At 48.6% G+C, this 22,320-nt stretch overlaps 2 protein-coding genes across 3 annotated transcripts; one reads left to right on the forward strand and one right to left on the reverse strand.

Moving 5' to 3' along the window:
* The first annotated feature begins 4,891 nt into the window (after nucleotides 1-4,891).
* LOC123079016 (integrin-linked protein kinase 1) lies at nucleotides 4,892-9,189 on the forward strand. 2 transcript variants are annotated; one of them, XM_044501687.1, is made up of 13 exons: nucleotides 4,892-5,447; nucleotides 6,132-6,206; nucleotides 6,295-6,390; nucleotides 6,515-6,600; nucleotides 6,730-6,850; nucleotides 7,282-7,361; nucleotides 7,474-7,536; nucleotides 7,655-7,773; nucleotides 7,892-7,977; nucleotides 8,191-8,312; nucleotides 8,552-8,663; nucleotides 8,773-8,880; nucleotides 8,973-9,189. In XM_044501687.1, the coding sequence occupies exons 1-12, from the start codon at nucleotides 5,085-5,087 to the stop codon at nucleotides 8,866-8,868; spliced, it is 1,419 nt and encodes a 472-aa protein (XP_044357622.1). In that variant the 5' UTR covers nucleotides 4,892-5,084; the 3' UTR covers nucleotides 8,869-8,880; nucleotides 8,973-9,189. The 2 variants fall into 2 exon arrangements, with proteins under 2 accessions (XP_044357622.1, XP_044357621.1); XM_044501686.1 differs by having other exon boundaries at nucleotides 4,894-5,447; nucleotides 8,773-9,189.
* Nucleotides 9,190-13,125: 3,936 nt separating this feature from the next.
* Nucleotides 13,126-17,121, reverse strand: LOC123079017 (GDSL esterase/lipase At5g45670). The gene is made up of 5 exons (XM_044501688.1): nucleotides 16,747-17,121; nucleotides 15,954-16,078; nucleotides 15,610-15,855; nucleotides 15,263-15,515; nucleotides 13,126-13,676 (listed from the first exon to the last, which is right to left on the reverse strand). Exons 1-5 carry the CDS (start codon nucleotides 16,991-16,993, stop codon nucleotides 13,453-13,455), a joined length of 1,095 nt encoding a protein of 364 aa, XP_044357623.1. The 5' UTR covers nucleotides 16,994-17,121; the 3' UTR covers nucleotides 13,126-13,452.
* Between the last annotated feature and the right edge of the window lie 5,199 nt (nucleotides 17,122-22,320).

Consider the following 22,320-nt stretch of genomic DNA (forward strand, 5'->3'; position numbering starts at 1 on the left):
CGCCCGCCGCCCCGCCGGCGACCACCGCCCCCGCCGGCGACCGCCGCCCCCGGGTCCCCTCCTCCTCCGGCGTCGGCCGCCACCGCCGGCTCCTTCTCTCCCGCCGGCGACGAGCTCCTGGAGCTCGGGCTCGATCCAGATCTGTGAGCCCCATTGACTTTCTCGCGACCTCTAATTTTTCTAAGTCCTGGAAATTCTCAGCAAGTGCTCCTGTTCCCGATGCTATAACTTCTTGCATGTAGCTCCAATTCGCGCGTATAATATGTCAAATTGTTCCTCTCGTGATGCTCTTCATTTTGTTCAATTGCACCATCTTCATTAGAGGTCATCTTGATGCCCAAATCTTCGTTGGAAGAGGGCTAGTTGCTATTAATCTCTGGTTCTTATCAGAACTTGGAGATTTGTCATTTTTGTATCATTTATTCTGTGCATCTTTTGAGCATGAGCTCTACATGTGTTTTGAAGTATGCCATGTCATCTTTCAGTCCATGTATTTTTGTGATCTCTGTGATGACTAGCACAAGCATGCAAAGTAGGCCCCATAATAATTCTGATTTCAGGGACTTGGTGATTTCTCTAAGTCCTAGTCTGCTGTAATTTTGTTGCCATGTAAACTTGATGCTACAGAGAGATCCATGCATATTTTGGAGATGTTCAGTAAGGATGTTTTGTAGCTATAGTTGTAATTGATCCATTCCTGCAATGTTTTGCAATTTTAGAGTACCATAGCATGACTCAATCTTGCTCTAATTTTGCTATAAAGTATTTCTGGCAGATTCTTAACATAATATGCATTTTTGCCAAGCTTATTGTAGTTGATCCATACATGATATGCAATTGTTCTTGCTATGGATAGCTTCATAAACATGCCATCTTGCTGTAGGTATGCTTGGTTTGTCATGCATTGCTCTGTAGTGAGTGCATCAAGCTCACAAAGAGGCCTATATATTAATATTTCTGCCATGCTCTGTTTTCTGCTAAGTCTGGAACCTGATAACGAAACTTGCTATGTTTACATGCTTGCCATCATATCTTCTGGTCCTTTTTGGCTTATGGTCAGTAAGGGACTTTTGTCATGTGCATTTATTAGAACACTACCATGCCTTGTTTTGCTATGTTAAATTCCTGTAACATGTTGATTTCGTGCTCTGAACATTGTTACCTGATGATGATTTCTGCCATGTCCAGTTTTTCACGAAGTCTGTGAACCTGTAATCTTTTGCTCTTTTGCCATGCTTGTTTGAGCTTGATATGTTGTGAGCTAGCCGTAGCTCAGTGTTCATCTTTTGTCAAGAATCTCCTATAGATTACTGTCATATGCTTTGTTGCTATGTTGGGGTGCTGTAGCATTGTTACTTGTTGTATTTTAAGTGCGATCTTGCTGTTTATCGCAGATTAGTGTCATTCTTGTTTTGCTCGCCATTTGCAAACCGTGCATCCGATTCCGGTGATCTTTATATCGATTTCGACCGAAATCATCTCATCTTTCCAGTGGCATGCTTGGTTTGCCAAGTTACTGCCATGTTCATCATTTTCCTTCCGGAGCACGCATATGCATCGCATATCATATCCTGCATATCATACATGTTTTGCATCATGGTGTTTGCGCATTTCTCGTTGTTGATTGTGGTTCCGTTTGTTTGTGTTCTTGTCTTGGGTAGAGCCGGGAGACGAGTTCGTGAACGAGGAACCTGTCGAGTACGCTTACGAGGATCAAGCTTTCGACAACTCTGAGAATCTTGCAGGCAAGATGACCACCCCTCGAAATCACTTCTATCTTTGCTATGCTAGTTGTTCGCTCTATTGCCATGCTCCGCTACCTATCACTTGCTATATCATGTCTCCTATTTTAGCCTTGTCAGCCCTAACCATCCTTTCCTAGCAAACCGTTGTTTGGCTATGTTACCGCTTTTGCTCCGCCCCTCTTATAGCGTTGCTAGTTGCAGGTGAAGTCGAAGTTTGTTCCATGTCGGAACATGGATATCTTGGGGTATCACAATATCTCTTATTAATTAATGCATCTATATATTTTGGTAAAGGGTGGAAGGCTCGGCCTTATGCCTGGTGTTTTGTTCCACTCTTGCCGCCCTAGTTACTGTTATACCGGGATTATGTTCCTTGAGTTTGCGTTCCTTACGCGGTCGGGTGATTTATGGGACCCCCTTGACAGTTCGCCTTGAATAAAACTCCTCCAGCAAGGCCCAACCTTGGTTTTACCATTTGCGACCTATACCTTTTTCCCCCGGGTTTTCTAGAGCCCGAGGGTCATCTTTATTTTAAATCCCCGGGCCAGTGTTCCTCTGAGTGCTGGTCCAAACTAGAGCCACTTACAGCGCCACCTTGGGGAAACTCGAGGATTGGTTTTAGCTGTACGTAGTGTTCATCCGGTGTGCCCTGAGAACGAGATATGTGCAGCTCCTATCGGGATTTGTCGGCACATTCGGGAGGCTTTGCTGGTCTTGTTTTACCATTGTCGAGATGTCTTGTAAACCGGGATTCCGAGACTGATCGGGTCTTTCCGGGAGAAGGTTTATCCTTCGTTGACCGTGAGAGCTTATGATGGGCTAAGTTGGGACACCCCTGCAGGGTAATATCTTTCGAAAGCCGTGCCCGCGGTTATGAGGCAGATGGGAATTTGTTAATGTCCGGTTGTAGATAACTTGTCACTTGACCCAGTTAAAATACATCAACTGCGTGTGTAGCCGTGATGGTCTCTTCTCGGCGGAGTCCGGGAAGTGAACACAGTTTGTGTTATGTATGACGTAAGTAGGTATTCAGGACCTCTTCTTGGTCATTGCTAGATGACGTCCGTTCCATTGCTTCTCTTCTCGCTCTCATTTGCGCAAGTTAGCCACCATACATGCTTTTGCCGCTGCAGCTCCACCTCTTTGCACCTCCTTGTCCTATAAGCTTAAATAGTCTTGATCTCGCGGGTGTGAGATTGCTGAGTCCCCATGACTCACAGATACTTCCAAAAACAGTTGCAGGTGTTGACGATGCCAGTGCAGATGATGGCGTCGATCTCAAGTGGGAGTTCGACGAGGAACGTGGTCGTTACTATGTGTCTTTTCCTGATGATCAGTAGTGGAGCCCAGTTGGGACGATCGGGGATCTAGCATTTGGGGTTGTCTTATTTTTTCATCTGGATTTTTGACCGTAGTCGGTCTATATATTTGTATTTTGGATGATGTATGAATGATATTTATGTATTGTGTGAAGTGGCGATTGTAAGCCAACTCTTTATCCCATTCTTGTTCATTACATGGGATTGTGTGAAGATGACCCTTCTTGCGACAAACCACTATGCGGTTATGCCTCTAAGTCGTGCCTCGACACGTGGGAGATATAGCCGCATCGTGGGCGTTACACGATGCTAGGCGTAAACCGGATGATAACTGCGAGTTATCAGCCGCCTTGGTAACCGTCCGATTATGCACATCGTAGCCGTTCACGGATCGCACTTCCCGTCAATATCTTCCCTCTCGCGCTAACACAGGCACCACCCATGCAGCGCCCATAGTCACGCTCTAAGCAAACCTACCAGCTCGGCGGCAGCAGCTGCGACACCACCAGAGCTGCGATGCATCGACTGTTGGAGCTGTGATGCAGCGGGCGTCGACGACGCCGGAGCTGTAATGCAACGGCCGTTGGAGTTGTGATGCAGCGGGCGCCGACGCTGCCGGAGCTGCGATGCAGCGCTCATAGACGCCACCGGAGTTGCACTGTAGCGGCTGCGACACCGCCGGAGCTGCTATGCAGCGGTTGTCGAGGCCGCCGGAGCGGCTATGCAGCAGGCGTCGATGCCGCCGGAGCTGTGATGCAGCGGCCGCCGGCGTCGTTGGAGCTGCTATGCAGAAGCCGCCGGAGGTGCGATGCAGTGGCCGTGACGTCGCCAGAGCTGTGATGCAGCGGCCGTCGATGCCGACTGTCGTGGACGAGTAGCATCACAGCAAAAGCAGCACCGGTCGAGCTCCAACGCAGCGCCGACGCGTCCGGGAAAGCTCCATCGCAGCACCTGCGGAGCTCCAAGAGCAACACCGACGCGTCCGGCGAAGCTCCATTGCAACTCCGGCGAGGCATCACTGCAGCGCCGTCTCTGCTTCCGGCGGCCCCACGTTGCTCCATTGCAACACCGACGGTGCTCCCGAACGGCTTCAAGGCAGCATCGCCAGAGTTGCAGAGCCCCCGTCGGCCAATCTTCGTGGACATCGTCGCAGCGGCGCACGCTCCATTGCATCTCCGGGCAGCTCGCCGCATCGAGCCCCCCTTGCACCACGGGCCGGCGAGCGGCTGCCCGTCTGTAGCCCAACGCCTCCAGCAGATGATGGTCGTATCTCTCACAACAACAACAGTAGCGACAGAGAAAAGGAGAAGCATGTCCATGGCGAGGAGCAGCAGGAGAGAGGAACGATGGAGACGAAGGGGATCTGGAGAAAAGAGATAAGGAATGGGTGGTTTCACGTGCGCCACCGGAGATAAGGATGGGGTGGTCCGCAGGCGGTGGGTGGGCCTCACATACACGTGGCGAGCATAGCGCGCGACTTAGCAAGCTGTGAAATCAGCCGGTTGAAACGAACACTTTTCCTTTTGCACAAACGTGTAAAAATTCGTTTGGAAATATTGTGATTTGCATGGTGTACGAAGAAAAACAAAAATCTGGCTAGGAGCTGTAGACGTTCTTGCTAGGAGCTGCATGAGCAAGCAGCAACCGTGCCTGCGTACACGATACGACCACCAGCACGGCCTAGAACCAAGCTTGCAAGCGTTGGCAAGGCTCTACTTCCGCGGGATCAGCTGTCACCAACTCCAATCCGCGGGGTTACCGCGACCGACCGTACTCGCCGCCACCGTTTCATACCACAAGAGGCGCTTACTACTCCTACTAGTAGTTAGTTGGTGGACCTGTTGCCAACTCAGCCGCCACCCAGCCGGCCATCTTTTTTCCCATCCAAGTTCTCAACTTCCCCTCCCAAACCCCCTCGCTCGATTTCCTTACTCGGACCGACGGACCCTCCTCGGCTGTATTCAATTCCTCTTCCATAAGTCTCCGATCGGATCTCCCGGCCGACGCACCAGCGCCGACGATGGAGCCCCAGCCGCCCACGTCCACGGAGGAGGAGGCGGCGGCGGGGTCGACGACCCCTCGGTTTAGGCTCGGGAAGCAGTCGTCCCTGGCGCCCAACCGCGGCGGCGGCGGCGGTGAAAACGGCGCTGAGGCGTCGGGAGAGGCCGCCGGCGTCGCCAGTTTCCAGATGATGTACCTGGCCCACGAGGGCAACGCGGAGGGGATACGCGAGCTCCTCGACGCCGGCGCCGACCCCAACTTCCGCGACTCCGACGGCCGCACGGCGTTGCATATCTCCGCCTGCGAGGGCCACGCCGAGGTCGTCGAGCTGCTGCTCGACCGCGGCGCGGAGGCCGTCGTCGAGGACCAGTGGGGAAGCACGGTGAGCCTGCTTTAGACTTTCGCCTCCGTGTTGCTCCATTTGTTCTGCTTTCTTGATAACCTCATCAATTTTCGACGGGGATTTCGATTTAGTGGGAAAACGCTGTAAATCATTAGAGCATGTTTTTGTTCGTTAAGTGCTGAATTTCTGTTTTTTAATACAGCAAGTATTTTTTGGGTAATGCTATTCAGCTGACTTTCGCTTGGGAGGAGATTGCAAATCGAACGTTTTTTATGGCAATTTATATTGTCATGGGGATGTCAATTTTAGTTTGCAAGCACGGCAAAACCTGGCAAAAATAAAATAAAAATGAACCGAGGCGGATTTGCCATTCTTGTCAACCAAACTTACCATCCCGGCAACATAAGTTGCGATGCAAATCATTTGCAATTGCCATACTTCCCAGTCGCTGGTTAAGAGTTTTTTTTCCCTTCAAATTATTGTACTAAAGTTGAGACACTTATATTGGGCGGGGGAGTATAAGATGTTTCGGATATTTTAATATGGACAACATATAGACTGACAAGTGATATGCAACGTGTCTATATATATCCGATTCAGAAAAGGGTTAGAAAATCTTATAATGGTGAACGGAGGGAGTACATATAATACTTGCTGTTAGGAACTATATATAGGTATATGCTTTCACTTGAGTTAATTGTGTGTTGCACTACTATCGGGCAGCCTTTGGCAGATGCGATGCATTACCAGAATCATGATGTTATCAAGATCTTGGAGAAGCATGGCTCGAACCATAAGGTACTATGCTGTATTTTTATTACGCTTGCATGTTCAGGCGTTCCAGCGTTCTTATATAATAATAAATATCCACTTCCTTTTCTTGAAGGTTGCTCCTATGCATGTTAACAGCGATCGTGATGTTCCTGAATACGAGATTGATCCGGACGAACTTGACTTCACAAATGGCAAAGATTTAGCTAAGGTATGTGTTAACTAGCAGTCATGATTACTCTACTAATTAGTCTAGACATGGAGTTTTTAAATTGAATGCTACTAATATTTAAATCATGTCTTGCTTCTTTCTTATAATTTAATTTACTTCTCAGGGTACATTTCGGAAAGCAACATGGAGGGGTATTCTGGTTGCTGTTAAAAAGCTGGATGATGATGTACTTACTGACGAGAACAAAGTGTGGGTTGATTCCACTCAATAGTTTACCTTCCTTCCTGATTTACGTTGGCATTCTTTCACTTAGGTGTTACTCAGACTGCCCAAGTTGGTACTTTCCTTACAGTTCCGATGGATATCTTTGCATTGCAGACAGGCATTCAGAGATGAGCTTGACGTTCTGCAACTAATACGGCATCCAAATGTCGTTCAATTTCTGGGTGCTGTAACACAAACCAACCCAATGATGATTGTCATGGAATTTATGCCGAAGGTTTGTCTTGGGCTGATGTACTTTCCAGGCTCATATTATTTTGATATCTGATAGTCCCTAGTCTCTTCATAATTAACCACCATCATTGATGCCCTAGTCAAACTTTTCTAGGTCTGGACTCACGGCTTCCTTTTGAACTAGTATTTGATTATTTTCTAGTGAGTGAAGGAGTGCTGCTGTCATAGTTAACTGACAGTACAAATGAGTTACCGGTCCATATGATGTCATTTGGCCATTTTTATTGGTATCACATTAGATCACTGTAAATATGATTTCTCCCTAGCTATGTGCTGTATGATTTCAACATTGCATAAATTCTTATGTTTCTTAACTTTGCATCATTATTTCTGCAACATATCAGGCCTTCAGTTGACTATCAAAATAGATCACTTTATTTTATAGATTATCAAGGTGGAAATGTTTATTTTCAGGGTGATTTGCGCAAACACTTGAATAGGAAAGGAGCTCTGGAACCTTTATATGCAGTTAAATTAGCTCTTGATATTGCAAGGTTTGCCACCCACCATATTCCCCAAATCACAGGGACTCTATTATTGATGTTTTTGCTGTTGTTATAAGTTATAACTATGCCTAACTCGTGGATCTTTGTTCAAATGTAACAGAGGAATGAGTTACTTACATGAGCATAAACCCCAAGCTATCATCCACCGTGACCTTGAGCCTTCGTGAGTACTTTATCTCAAAAAAACATCCATAAATTTGAAGTCTTCTGTATGTACCTCATCAGTTGCTTCAGATGCCTAATTTGTTGAATTCTTTTCTGGCCCTTGTGTAACAAAATAGAAACATATTGAGGGATGATACCGGACATTTGAAGGTGGCAGATTTTGATTTGTGTAAGATGCTAAAGTGGAGAAGAAAAGTCAGAGAGGACAAACCAGTTACTTCTCCTGGCAATGCCTGTAAGCTTATTAACTTGTTATATTTTCCATCCTGAATTTGTTCCAAACTGGTATGCAGCTCACTGCTTTTGCAAATTTATTCACCTTTTGTTACTGATCATTCATGAATATGTCATAGGTAGGTATGTAGCTCCAGAAGTCCTGCGTAAAGAGGAGTATGATAATAAAGTTGATGTCTTCTCGTTCGCTTTGATACTTCAGGAGGTATATATAATTTTTGCTATATAGCATTGTATATTTCTATGCCATACTAGATGATCAGCTTCTAATCCACATTTTGTGTAGTCTCAGTTAGAACATAGAACAGTCAGAAAGTTTGTTTGATAGATAATTTGGAAAGTAATATTTAATTCTGCTCCAACTACTCCCAGATCCTTCTAGATGACCGTACTTTTACTAATATTTGAACTCTTTCAGATGATTGAAGGATGCCTACCTTTTCATGATAAGAAAATTGATGAAATTGAGAAGGCCCATAGTTCTAAAGAAAGGCCACCGTTTAGAGCTCCTGCAAAGCATTATGCCTATGGGCTAAGAGAGTAAGATTCTCCCTCCTTTTTTGCTTTACTATAGCAATTACCAATTTGTTGCAGCATTAGAATGGCTTGATTGCATTGCCAATTTCATGCTTTAGCAATCCATAATCCATTTTGACAATACAGTTATGTAAACCTTAATTTGTACTGTTTCCTCCAGATAACATTCTACGCGGTGACTTTAGTTTGTCTTCCATCCTGAGTTCCTGACTTGATTGCTTGACTACTTTATTTTTCTACAGGTTGATTGAGAAATGCTGGAGTGAAAATCCTGCTGATAGGCCCAATTTTAGAGTTGTCATTGATCGGTTGTCTGCCATCCAAATCGAACTAGCTCGCAGAAACCGTTGGAAGGTAATAGCTTATGGTGTCTTATGGAATAGCGTTCTAATAAGTTCCATCGTAGCAAAATATGCATTGTTCTAGCGAAGGTTTTCTCATGTTGGCTATACTGGAACAACAGGTCAGACCTCTCAAGTGTTTCCTTAGCTTCGAAGGTTTGCGTAAAAAGGATCGCAATGAGGGCAGCACCAACCGCTCGTCACGCTCGTCGCGATAGCAGCCAGCTGAGGTTGTTGATGTCATTTGGCGGATCATATTCATGATTGATAGGAAGTCAACTCACTGTACCATTTTCTTTGTGTATCTAAATTCTCTCTGCAGAAGAATGGTATGGCAAGTGTTACTTCCCTGCTGATCAGAACACCTGTTGTACACCAGAGGTTTATCACTAAGCCATCAAGGAATTCATGTACAGATTGATCTCTTCGGTTTATAGTTTGCTTTCAGTGATAGCAAAGCAACTCCTCTTAAGGAATGTAATCTCACGTTGTTGTGGTGTGGCACTCTTTTGAGGAATGGTGTTTGCTCATGTTATCAATCTTTCTGAAGGGCAATCTGTGTACTGAAGACTGCACGTGACAAGAATATACTCATAAGCAGCGTTCGGCACTCAGGCCTGCCCACTGTCATCCCATGAAACAGGCTATTGCCCGCTTCACAGTTTTTTTTTTAGAAAAGGAGGTGGACCCCGACCTCTGCATCTGGGCGATGCATGCAGCCACTTTATTAATTATTCACACAAGACCTTACAAAGTAATACAACAGTAAAACTAAAGCCACCGTCTAGGCAACATCTGTCGATACTCCCATCTAATTGATGTAGGGATGCTAATAGTCTGAGCCTAATATCATACAGACTCGCAGCCAAACCTAACATCTAAGACCTGAGGTCCCAACCAGGATGCCTGCCGGGTATGGGGCACCCACCAGTCCAGCGCACTCCTCAACCAGGACGCCTGCCGGGTATGAGGCCGCCGCAGCCACCTGCCATCAATCCATCTTCAGTGATGTACTGCTGCATCTACCTTGCCCGGTCTAGCTGCCGTCGACGTCACCACGACGTCAGACAACGCCACCATCCTGCGCTCGTCCATCATCACACGCTCACTGGCGAGACCCCGCTGCTCCATGCCGCCGAGACCCGCCGTCATGGACGCGAGAGAAGGCACGCCACACCACCTCACGCCTCTTCCATCCGGCGCCGCTCCACAAACGATGCCCCCAATAGGGAACAGGGCACCACAGCGCCACCATCGTCCGATCCGGTGATCTTAGGATTTCTCCCGGAGCGGCACGAGCAGGTTGACGATAGTTGCTTGACGATGCCTTCATCAAGGTAACGACGTAGACGCCGCCATCGCCCGCCATGATCGGAGTCGGCTCGGTTTTCACCGGCGACTATGTCTCCCCAACTCGCCGCCGGTGCTAATAGTGGGATCCAAGATCCGTCACTACCAGCCTGGCCAACCGCCTTCGGTGGAGAAGGCAGCCACCACCACCATGCCCGGGCCAAGAGACCCGGACGTCCTCGTGCCGCGAAGATTACCCGGGGGGATCTCCTTTTGCCGTTGTCGAGACGAGGCGCAGCCGCAGTGGATCTCGATCTAAACCCCTCGGGTCCAGATCAGATCTCATCACAGCCAAATCTCATCCGCCAAACGGCCGCCGGAGATCTCCTGGCCACCGCCAACCCGCTACGCACTGCCGTTGGAGGAGGAGGGGAATGGACGCCGCTGCCCCCACGCGTTTCCGCCGGCCGAGGACAGCGCCGCCGCCTCACCACAGGGGCTTCGCCCCGCGGCGTCCTCAACGATGGCGGCGGTAGTGGGAGGCGCTGGAGGGGGAGGACTGAGGGCGGTGTGGATGGGGACTCCCCGGGGCGGCGCGGCGCCGCCGCCTCGGGGGAGAGAGGTCGTGAGATGAGGCCCGCTTTACAGATAAAGCAAATACCAACGTACACGGTCAAACGATACAAGGTAGTGATGCGGCACTTTTACAAAGTAGATCCTGAAATGATTGACCAACATAAAACTCATCCCCACGGGATACTCCGGTACTCTTTTGGTTGCTGATCACTGTCTAGTCGCAAACCACAACAATGGAATGAAACATGTTCCATAAATTCTAGTAATATTCTCTCCGTCTGAAAATACTAGTCATTAAAATGAATAAAAGGGGATGTATCTAGACGTATTTTAGTTATAGATACATTCCTTTTTATCCATTTTGATGACAAGTATTTTCGGACGGAGGGAGTACTTGAGTCGAAAGAAGACGTGTAAATAAGGACCAACCACGCTGTTAACACACGCTGCAACCCATGTGAAGGAGAACGTCCCGAAGGACGGTCTCACTAACGATGGTTTCACACTATCATGGAGAGAAACAATCCCATTTAGAATGTTATAACCCCCGATAAATGCCGTTTGTGAGAGGCTGATGGTTTTATGCACTATTAGAGACAGAAGACTAGCAAAGGCTTTTTTTTTTTGCGAAAGACTAGCAAAGGCTTTAGCAACGAATTTAAACGAAACGTTAATTGGAGCTATGGGGCGGATTTGGCAGGTTTTATGCACTATTAGAGACAGAAGACTAGCAAAGGCTTTAGCAACGAAATTAAACGAAACGTTAATTGGAGCTATGGGGCGGATTTGGCAGATACTATCCGCCCTTTTACATTTGGGGATACGAGAAACAATGGCATAATAACGGCGTTTGATGCCCATAGTACACAGGCAAAACTCTCGAATAATATGATAAACAAGGTCTTTAATCATTCAAAGCTTTTCTAAAAAAGGAGACCGGGAAACCATTTGATCCGGGGACGGTGTTAGATTTATAAGAAAAGACAACCTTGTCAATTTCCATTAGAGAAGGGAATCGCTAAAGCCAAGTTATTATTATAAGAACAGTTTTGCTAAAGCACATCTAGATGTGCCATAAGTATTGCACATCTAAGTCCTATGTCATTGATCTTATGTCAAGATTTGTGCGGCTATTTTCTTTTTCTTTTTTCTTTTCCTCTTTATGCTTGATTCACTCACTTAGATGTGCAACAACTAGAGCACATCTAGATGTGCCCTAGACACACCCACATGTGTTTGTCAATCGGCCAAACTTCAGAGACCAGGACCAGGGCCGAGACATTTTTTTAATGATTGGCAAAAGATTTGCCTCATTGAATAATTGAGCAGAGAAAAATTACCGAGTTAATTACTGGAAAATCGGACCAAAACCGATACAAACCAACCACATGTGGGCTACTCACAGAGCATGCAACCCCATAAACGCACGATCAACGCGACAAACATACCCAACACGCAACGACCACCAACCCCCACACTGCTACATCGCAAAGAAACCTCCAACTAGAGTATCTCAGCCGAAGACCACGAGCACCACCAAATCCACGGAGCCAAACCAGGCCATAAGGACAACCCAAGAGACTGATGACCAACGCCTTTCCTGTGGCGCCACCCTTCTTTCTTTTGCTGCTGAGAGCTTCCTCCACAATTGTCTTGCCAGATCCAGGGCTAGCCGCCTCCGAACGTGCGAGCAAGGTGTGAAGCTCTATCTGGAAGAGAATCCCATCGACCTTGTCACGCACGGACACCACCTGCCCAACGACCACGTGCGAGTGGGTGACCGCAAGGTCAGAACCTCCACGGTGCGACACGATATCATCAACCACAGGAACAACCATAGGAGCAGCGTCCTCATCATCTGCGGTAACCGGCCCCTCACACATCCTCTGTAACTCAGACATGATCTGAAGGGGGTAACCTTGCCCCCTTCAGATGATCCATTGATGGCAAAACCGGCCCCTCACACATCCTCTATAACTCATACATGATCTGCAACACCGGAGCCACAACCACGGCAATGGGCTCGCCCACAGAGGCAGCAGCACAACGGGCGATGTTGGAAGCATGAGTGGAGTGGCCCTAGCATAAGGGGAGAAGGAACCGTAGAGCTCTGCAACCCTCTCATCCACGGAGTCATCATCAGGGCCAGTCCTCGGAGCTAACATCGGAGGGGTCAACGCCACAAGTGTAAATCACATGCTCTTCATCATATGGAAACAATTGATATTTGCTTGGAACTGTGCTGTTTCACAACGAAGCACAATGTTGGATAAATCCTTAATTACAACAGCAAAAACGAAAATTGTAAATATAGCATATACTCCTTCCTTACAACGTCTACTCAATCTCACGAATGAGTTGTGCCATTTTTGCTTGATCCGCACAAAAGCATGGAAGCATGAAGCAACATCTATGGGAGGAAGAAAAAAAATGTCTGGGGAGAGAACCTGATAGTTGCGGGAGCAGTTACGTACAAAGACTAATCTCGTGCGGATCCTCGGGAGCATATCAGACGTTCATCTCGCACCATATCCAATGGCCATCGACTAGTCTGGTATGATGCAAAGCATCAGAAGTCCTTTTTCGTAAACACACACACACGCTCTTCATACAAAAACATTGATAGTTTACTTGGAACTGTGCTGTTTCACAATGAAGCACAATGATGGATGAATCCTTAATCACAATAACAAAACCGAAAAAATGTAACTATAGCATATACTCCTTACAAGCACGTACGTTGTACAGATGCACACATACATACATCTTGCTTGTCGTATGCAGTGCACTGAAGTAACAAAACACTCAACTTTCATTCCCACGGACCACTCCACACACCCCAACAAAATATAGCCATCACATAGGGTTCCGATGCTGATGATGCATGCGACCTGCATAACTTCCTTTTCTCTTTGGAAAAGCAGGTCGTTGTATAACTAGAGGCGCGCAAGCGTCTGCAGGTCGACGGGGTGGACGTCGGAGGGCTGGGCGGCGCTGTAGGCCCGCCTCCCGACGAGGATGTTGGCGGCCTCCGTGGGGTGGAAGGCGTCCCAGAAGAGGTACTCGTTCCGGTTGGCGCACGGCGTCTGGAAGGGCAGGCACGTCACCTGCCCGTTGTTCCTCCCCACCCCGCAGCACCCCTTGGTCAGCTCCGTCAGGCCTGCATCCACAAAACGTCCATTTCTTTCAGCTTCAGACTTTCAGTTCTTGCAGTGCAGCTCGACGGCCGGGTCGGGTAGCAGATTCCTGAGTTAATTGCACAGAAATACCACAAGTGGGGCATCACATGCAGATTGGTACCACGATTGCTAATTTTTGCGTGTCAGTATCAACATTGGTCCAAGTTTTTGCAAAAAAGGCTAAAAGGCTGATTTATACGTATTGACAGTGTACCTGACTGTTGGGGCCCGTCTGTCAGGTGCCGACGTGACATATTTTTTGCAGAAAACCCCCTTGCTTTATACGTAATCACATAAATACCCGTTATTTTTGCCGAAAAAATGTTAATGTGAGACTTTTTTTGTTCGGACTTGTTTGAAAGTTTCCAACAAACTGGACAAATAAATAAACTAAACGAAAAATCGCCCGCACCAGGTTTCGAAAGCGCGCTAGCCACCAGGCCACAGCGAAGCTTGCGTTAGGTTACAGGCGAGTCGTCCTTTATATTATAGTAGACACGCTGGGCCGGCGGCCGAGCCCAGCGCGGCTGCGTGCCCTGAATTACTTATTTTTTTAATCATAATATTAATAATTTTTTTGCGATTACATATTAGTGCACTAAAACAGTGCAACTTTTATTAATACTTACTAAACATTTTTTTAGATAGGCTTCAATACATGATGTTTTCAAATACATGATGAACATGTTTTCGAATTTGCATGAACATTATCTTAATGTACGCTGAGCACCTTTTCTGCGTATAGTGATCATTTTTCAATGCTTGATGAACTTTACTTTGCAAACAGTGAGCATTTTTTAATATATTGAACTTTTGGGTTGAACTTTTTTGTAATTTAGGTTGAACATTTTTTTAATATATACGATGAACATTTTTGTAATTTAGGTTGAACACTTTTTAATATATACGATGATCATTTTTGTAATATAGGTTGAACATTTTCTTAATACATGATGAATGTTTTTGACAATGTGTATTTGAGAAAATGTTCAGCATGTTTTAAAAACGTATTGCGTAAAACCTAAAAATAAGCGAAAACCAGGAACAAAAATAAAGCATAAGAAGATAAATAAATAGAAAAGAAATCTGGGCGAACGAGCCTAGCACACGCGTCAGTAAAACGCGAAACGCAAAAACAATTACAGGCTTTGGCTGGCCCAACCACCGGCCAGCCTTCGTTTATTGTATAAATAAAATCCTGCCTGAACAGTTACGACCAGCCCTTTGGCCTGGTGGCTAGCGCGCTCCGCCTACCTGCTGCAGGTTGCGGGTTCGAAACCTGGTGCGCCTGATTTTTCGTCTCACGTTAACATTTTTCCCGCAAAATAACGGGTATTTATGTAATTACGTATAAAGCAAGGAGGTTTTCTGCAACCACGTCGGCACCTGACAGACGGGCCCCAACAGTTAGATACACTGTCAATATGTATAAATCAGCTTTTTAGTTTTTTTTTGCAAAAACCTGAACCAATGTTGTTACTGACACGCAAAAATTAGTAATCGTGGTATCAATCTGCATGTGATGCCTCAATTGTGGTAATTCTGTGCAATTAACTCCAGATCTTACCGTTGGCCCCTGGCGACCTGATAATGTCCTGGAAGATCCCGTAGGCGTTGATGTAGGTGAAGTGCGCCCCCGGCAGTGTGTTGAACTGGTCTACCAGCTCCACCAGCTTACGGTTGAAGATCTCGATGGCGCCGTTGATCCGCGCCACGCAGGTGACGCCGTCGGAGCTCTGCTGCGCCAGCTCGTTCGGGCTGCACCCCACCTGCCCCACCCCCATCAGCGCCACCTTCCTCGCCCCGTTGTTGTACAGGATCTGCAAGCACGTACATATACATATACACACAGCGTCAGCCAACAGCCATGCATGCATGCGTTCTATGCACAACACTACTCGATCGTGTACGTGCCCTGAGCTGCTGCGTGTACTGGCTGACGAGCACGTCGGCGTACTGCTCCGGGGTGTACTGCCGGCTGGTGGAGTAGACGGTGGGCATGAAGTAGTTGTTGAGGTAGTCGTTGCTGCCCATGCCCACGGTGAAGATGCACTGGCTCAGGTGGTCCGCCGCGGAGTCCTCGTCCCCCAGGATGCTCACCAGCTGCTGCACCGCCGCCTGGTAGTTCTGGAGCTGCCCGCCGAAGCTTATGCGCTGACCCTGCGTGCCATGTTTTGGCAGTGTGCGTGCAACGTTAATTAGGCCACATTTTTCGCAGATCCTCTTGAAAAAGAAAAGAAAGGTTTGTGAGTACGTGCCAGTTGCTGGCCGGTCTCGTCCCTGATTCCGGCGGCGGCGGAGGCAAAGTTGACGCCGGACAGGAGTTGATCATTGTTTGCGCCCGCGTACGCTGGGATGTAGTCGTCGAAGCCCAGAAGCCGAGCTGAAAGCAACAGAAAATTAATTAAACGTGCGGGTGCTAATCCAAACTTGTCTTCTTTTTCTTTTGATGATGCAGGCATGGAATGGAAGTAGACCTAGACAGGGTGGACATCTAGTACATCACTAAACTAATTTGGTCACCAGTTCGTTAGTACGCCAGACAAAATCGACATACATATGCAGGTGAACTTCATAACCAAAGATTTATTAGTCTTTAACGGATGGTGACGCGGCTGCACGCACGAGTACAACTACAGATGCGCAGTCGCCTCCTTTAGCCTTGATTCCAGCAATCATCTCTGGCTACCGACACAGTCACGGGGTGCTGCTTAACCGGGTTTGAGCCTCGCAGCTGCATCCGTCCGCGCGCTCCTTGTGTCTGCCCGTGTGCCTCATGGATGTTTTTTTTTTCCTTTTTTAGACTACCAACCTAGCATATGGAGACATCGTCATCACGGCAAGTGAAGGGGTCTCTGGTTGACCACAAATAAACGCCTCGTACACTGCAGTCTTAATTGGACTAGGAAATTACTAGCTACGTACAGAGCTGCTGCAATCACATGCATATTGATCGATCGAGCTAAAAGGACCCTTCATATGACAAGCACCTTTAATTACTTTACAGAAGCTAAACACGGCGAAAGAAAGGAGATGAGAGCGGGGTCTTACAGATGGCGTCGACGGTGGTGAGGCCGTTGCTGAAGCGCCCGGTGGCTCCGCCGGGGAAGTCGATGCCGTAGGGCGGGTAGTTGGCCCGCGCCAGCGACGCGATGTCGTTGTTGTTCCCGTTGTCCACCAGCGAGTCCCCGAACACGAAGTAGCACGGCACCTGCGGATCGGCGCGCGCGTTCCGCCCGGACGCGGCGGCCACCAGAAGCACCACCAGCAGCAGCCACGGCGAGACACGACGCTCCATTTCTCGCCGCCGCGCTAGCTAGCTAGCTGCTTAACTTGGAAGGTTCGAGGCCGGCCGGCGGCGGACGGGCTGGGTAGGTGGGCGGAGGAAATGCGTGATCGACCGGAAGAGACCGGCACATTCGAGCTGTATTTATAGGGCAGCTGGTTGATGGTGGCTAGACCTAGATCATGTAATGGCCGGGGCGCGCTTGATCTGGAGTGGACGGTTGCTGTAGCGCTGAGACGCTCCGGAAGTCATCCGGATCGGGCTACCTCTGCATGTGCATGGTTGGAGCAGTCACGGTTGGGTCGTCGGAGCCGCGCCGTGGGGCCGTATTGATTGATCAGCACGCGTCGGGATGACACCGTGGTGGTGGTGCCGCGCCGCCGGCGTGCGTGATGCAGTCTGCAATGCAAGGACTGTGAGATGACCGGGGGATTTGCAGGTCGCACCGTAACAGAGACACAGTGCCGGCTCGTGTTTTACTGTTTTTCACGTCGGGCCTGGACTCTAGGTGTCCGCCGGCGTCATTCGTCGTTTTCCGTCTGACTGGGTGAGTATTCATAGCAACTCCAATGGGGCGAGCCCGCCGCAGTCCGTTTGGGTCGGCGCGGGCAGAAAAGTCAGTCCAACGTGCCGACCCAAACGGACGCCCGTCCGCTTTCGTCCGCCTGCCGACCCATTTCCGGCCCATTTTTAAGCCGGATTTGCGTCGGCGCGGACACAAGACGGATGCACGCTCGCTCGCCCTCTCTCCTCCCTGGGCCCGCTGGTCGGTGGCACATTGGCCTCTTCTCATTCAACAGCACATCCTCGCCCGCCTGTTTCGTCGCTGACGCCGCCGGTCATTTTTTCCGATAGAAAAAGGATACATAGGTAGTTCTAGCATAGACAGATAAAAGAAAAGATCAACTACTTGTCGTTTTCCGACTCCGACTCGGTAATGTCCTCCTCCGACGTTTGAATGTAGGCGTCAGCATACCGCTCGTCCTCGGAGTCCCAGGACGGCGCTTCTCCTAGCTTCATGTTCAATTGAGCAGCCTGCTTCCGCGCACGCTTGTCCTCCCGATAGGCGGCTCACTCCGTCCTCCTCGCCTCCCTCTCCGTCCTCCTTTGCTTGTAGAACTGGCGCCCGTCGACGATGTCCTGCGGGAAGCGTTCGCACCACACCGCCATGGCTTCCATGTCCATCTCGGCGATGGCGAGGCGACGCTGCCGCCTCCGGTGGTCACGACGATCCTCGTCGGTGAAAAGCCGCGGGAGAGGCGCGAGATCCTGCGCCCGCTGGCTCGTCGGCACGTCGGGAAAATTCATCTCCCGACGAGGCCACAGGAGGCGCCACGCCGCCGCGTCGTACGCGCGGGCCGCCTCATCTGCGGTGTCGAAGGTGCCGAGAATGAGGCGTTTCTCGCCAAACCAGATCTCGGAGGAGAAGGCGCCGGAGCGGCGGTCGCGAACTCCGCGAAAATCCGAAACGCCCAGGCGGCGCAGAGGCGGTGAGGCTAGTGAGAGGGGGCGAGACGAGTGGGCGGCGGACAAAGTGTGGAGGGAGCGCCTTCTTAATAACGAGCGCCGGCCGCGGCGCGCCTAAACCAGCGCGCGAACCTTTCCCGTGCGCTGGAGCGCCAAAACCAGCGCGCGCTAGGCCAATTTTTTCCCGCGCTCGTGAACCTTTCCCCGCGCTGGAGCGCCAAAATCAGGACGACGACATGGCCGCTGGCATGATCTATACACGCACGGTCATGAAATGGGTCGGCGCGTTGGGCGCACTGCCGATCCAAATCTAAAAGAGGCGGACGCCGAACGGATGGTCGACCCAAATGGACAAAAAGCAAACAAAAACGCCGTTCGTTTGGGTCAGCCCGTTGGAGTTGCTCTCAAGAGGAGCATGCACCTATAGATTGGTGCAATTGGTAACTGGTGCTTTTTTGACAGTTTTGCTAGGAGTAGTACATGAGTGATGCATCAGTAAATGGTGAAAAAGTAGTACTAGTAGATAGTATGCATATTTGTTCAGGGCGCTTGGCTTAATTTGATATGTGCTGGTTCGAAAATTGAATGAATGATGTGTCAATGTGTTCATATGAGGGGACTCGACTCGAGTATACGTGCATTGCGGTTTCAGAAGAAAAATAATTGTTGCATTTCAGCCTTTGCAACATGGGAGCTTCGAGTCACATGCGCGTGCCTTCATACCCATCTATCTATATTTACTTGCATCGACCACATCAGCGGCCTGAATCTAGGCCACCATGTGTCTATGTCCCGCCCCCCACCAAGGTTAGAAAAGAAAACGCGTTACAGCATTGATGATTCGAGATATTTAGTGGTTGCTGGAGATGATTGACACGATGTGATAGAAGTAGTTTCTCTTTAAACGGAGGTAAAAGATTAGCCTTATCTATTAATCAAGAAGAATAAGCATTGGCTCGGAGGAATCCGTGTCCTAATTTCATATGTATTGTCCTCTTTCTGAATAAAACAGTTCTTTAAGAGCTTTTTTTTTTTTGCATGGTCCCTTAAGAGCTTTATTAAAAAAAGGTAGATGGTATTTTTCAGGTGTATTGTCCTAGACCCTGATTAAGCATGGGAAAAAGGATCTCCTCCTGGTCGTGGACACCCCACATACGAGCACCGGAAAAAGATTTCTACTATAAGCACACACACCCACATTCACATATGACGCGGTATGCGGGACACAAGACAAACATCATACCTGCTACAGTTTGGAAGGGTTAGGCCTCTTTGAAAAAAAAACCCTGGTTGATAATTCAAAACAAAGTATGGACGGCTGACCGGTTATATCGTTGTGGATTGCCGAACCGCACCCTCTGTCCCCTTTGCAAGCAAGTCCAAGAAACCGCGGGACACCTTCTCTTCCAATGCAGGTTCTCCCAGCGTGTCTGGATCGAGGTTGCAACGTGGCTTGGTCTATAGGGTGATATGGTGAGGAGCTGGCGAATTGGGCCCTCAATTCGAGAATGGTGGATTAAAAATGTGATTGAGCGTGTATCAGAGAATGGCTCTCGCCTCCATGTTCATGCTTATGTTTGGGATTTGAAAAGAGCCCAATGGATGGGTTTTTTGTAACACCGCCGTTACGACGATGATACTCGTCGTGAAGATCAAAGAGGAGCTCCATCTTTGGGCTATTGTTGGTTCCACCCATTTGAGCATTGTAATATCGCATGAGTGGTTTTTTATATACCGCTTTGTGGTCATCTGTCATACAGTCTTGCTAATTTTCAGTTAACTGAGACTTGGTTATATCTCAGTTGATGTTAGCAAAAAAAATCGGTTATTCTTTCTTCTTTCTTACAGTATATGTTATGTGGCTTGACTGAGACTTGGTTAAGTATCAGTCAACTGAGACCTAGCCACATCTTTTATCTTAAACCTTCTTCCTAAATCAATGAAAATGGTAAATATTTTGCCTTGTTTAAAAAAAACAGCCACATCCACATACGTAGATGAGTAGCAGTGTAGCACTGCTGGGTTTTGACCGGGGTGTAACTCCAAATTTATTGCACCGTTTTGGTAGAGATAGCTTGACTTCTTGGTGCAAGCACCGGTAGAACGATGATCCGTAGGCCCCGACGGATCTCACATGCCACAGTGCTTTCTACCCTGCTCTGGATCCTTGAATTTGGCGTGCCTTGAGGCGGTGATGTAGTACGGTTCGCTGGTGGAGGCGCGTAAATGCGGTCGAGGCTTAGGCTAGCACTGCTGCCTGCGCTGCATGCATGGAAAGTTCCTGTCCAGCGTGATATCGGTCAGAACCACGTACCTACAAGTCCTGGCATAGCGTTGTGGCGTTAATGCATGTGGTGTGGTGGTAGCTAGGCAAACTTGTGGACCGATCAACCATGTTAGAGCATCCGTTTTAGCCCGAACGGGCCGATCGGTCACTCACCGGTCTTTAAGAAAATCCAACCCACCGGATGCCTCAAACTTGTTCAAACGCCCAAGCCATCCGGCACCTTCTCGTATTCCGCCTAAATGTAGTATGGATATGGAGCGCGGGCGTACCCGCCACGTCAGCCCGACCAACACCGACCCCACTTCATCCTTACAAAAACCCCAGTCCAGAACCCTAGCTCACTTCACTCTCTGCTCTCGCTCCGTCCCCTCTTCTCCACTCCTCCAATTTCTTCGATTTGGATCGAATCCGACGACTCCGGCGAGCATGTCGAGCTCCGACAGCCGCTCCAACTCTGACCTAGATGTCGACGAGGAGCTGGCCCTCCACATTGCGCTGAAGTGGGCCAAGGTGGACACGTGGACTGTTCCGAATCTGCGCCGTCGCCGATCCCTTGCCAGCGCAGCGCGGACGCTGGAGCTGGCCCCTCCTGGCCCGCGCACAGCTCTATGAGGGTTGCTCGGTCCGCGCCGCCCCTCCATCGTCCCCTTCCCGCATCGGCCGCTGCTCCGCATGGGGACAACGATGGGTGCTAGTGCCCGCTCCGCCAGCCCCGCGGATGCGCACACCAGAATCGGAGACGCGCGCCGCCCACCGCGAGAGGTAGCAGGTAAGGGAGAGGGACGCGGCGGAGCAATCTGTTCGCCGCCGCCGCGGGTTGCCGGCGGAGCCGGACAAGGAAGAGCGGCTCCTCGCTTGGGTCTACCGCCGTTGCTTATGACGGCGGAGATGAACGCTCGCCGGCTCCGGAGGAAGAACACCAAGGCGCTCCGGCTAGCCATTGAGCAGTCAGAACGCGAGGCGACGAAGGCAACGATAGAGGTGGCGAGGGTGATCAAGCTCAAGCAGCAGCAGGACCGGGCCATCCAGCTGATGAAGGGGCGCATCATCATCTCTGATTTTTCAAATTTTGTTTAAATATTAAAAAAAATCAAATTTTGTATAAATTTTCAGAAAATGTTCGAAATTGCAAAATTTATTTAAATTTTCAAAAAATGTTCAATTTTCCGTTCATATTTTAGTTTTTTTTTCACATTTTTAAGATTTGGTTCACCATTAAAAAAAATCAGAATTCAATATTGTTCAGCATGTGTAAATAGGTGCATACTGCCAAACAAAGTCTCAACTTAGCATGTCTTAATAGATACACCGCTACCAAACAACAGCAAATACATGTATTAAACATGTCTACATTCAACATGTATCATAGGAGAACAATCATACTAGTTTGAGAATGTTACTAAATACACCCTTGAATTATTGAGCAGGTCTTTTTTATACGGGTTTCTGACTTAATATTCAAATTTGTTGCAATTTTGCTTCACTGGCACCTACTGCATAGGTAGCACGATTGCGATCAACTCGGCCTTAGAGCATTACTAGTAGAGCCCTCAAACCCTCAAACCCCTAAAAATAACCGATTTTT

This window comes from Triticum aestivum, chromosome 3D (genome assembly GCF_018294505.1).
Source record: "Triticum aestivum cultivar Chinese Spring chromosome 3D, IWGSC CS RefSeq v2.1, whole genome shotgun sequence".
NCBI classification, from domain to species: domain Eukaryota; kingdom Viridiplantae; phylum Streptophyta; class Magnoliopsida; order Poales; family Poaceae; genus Triticum; species Triticum aestivum.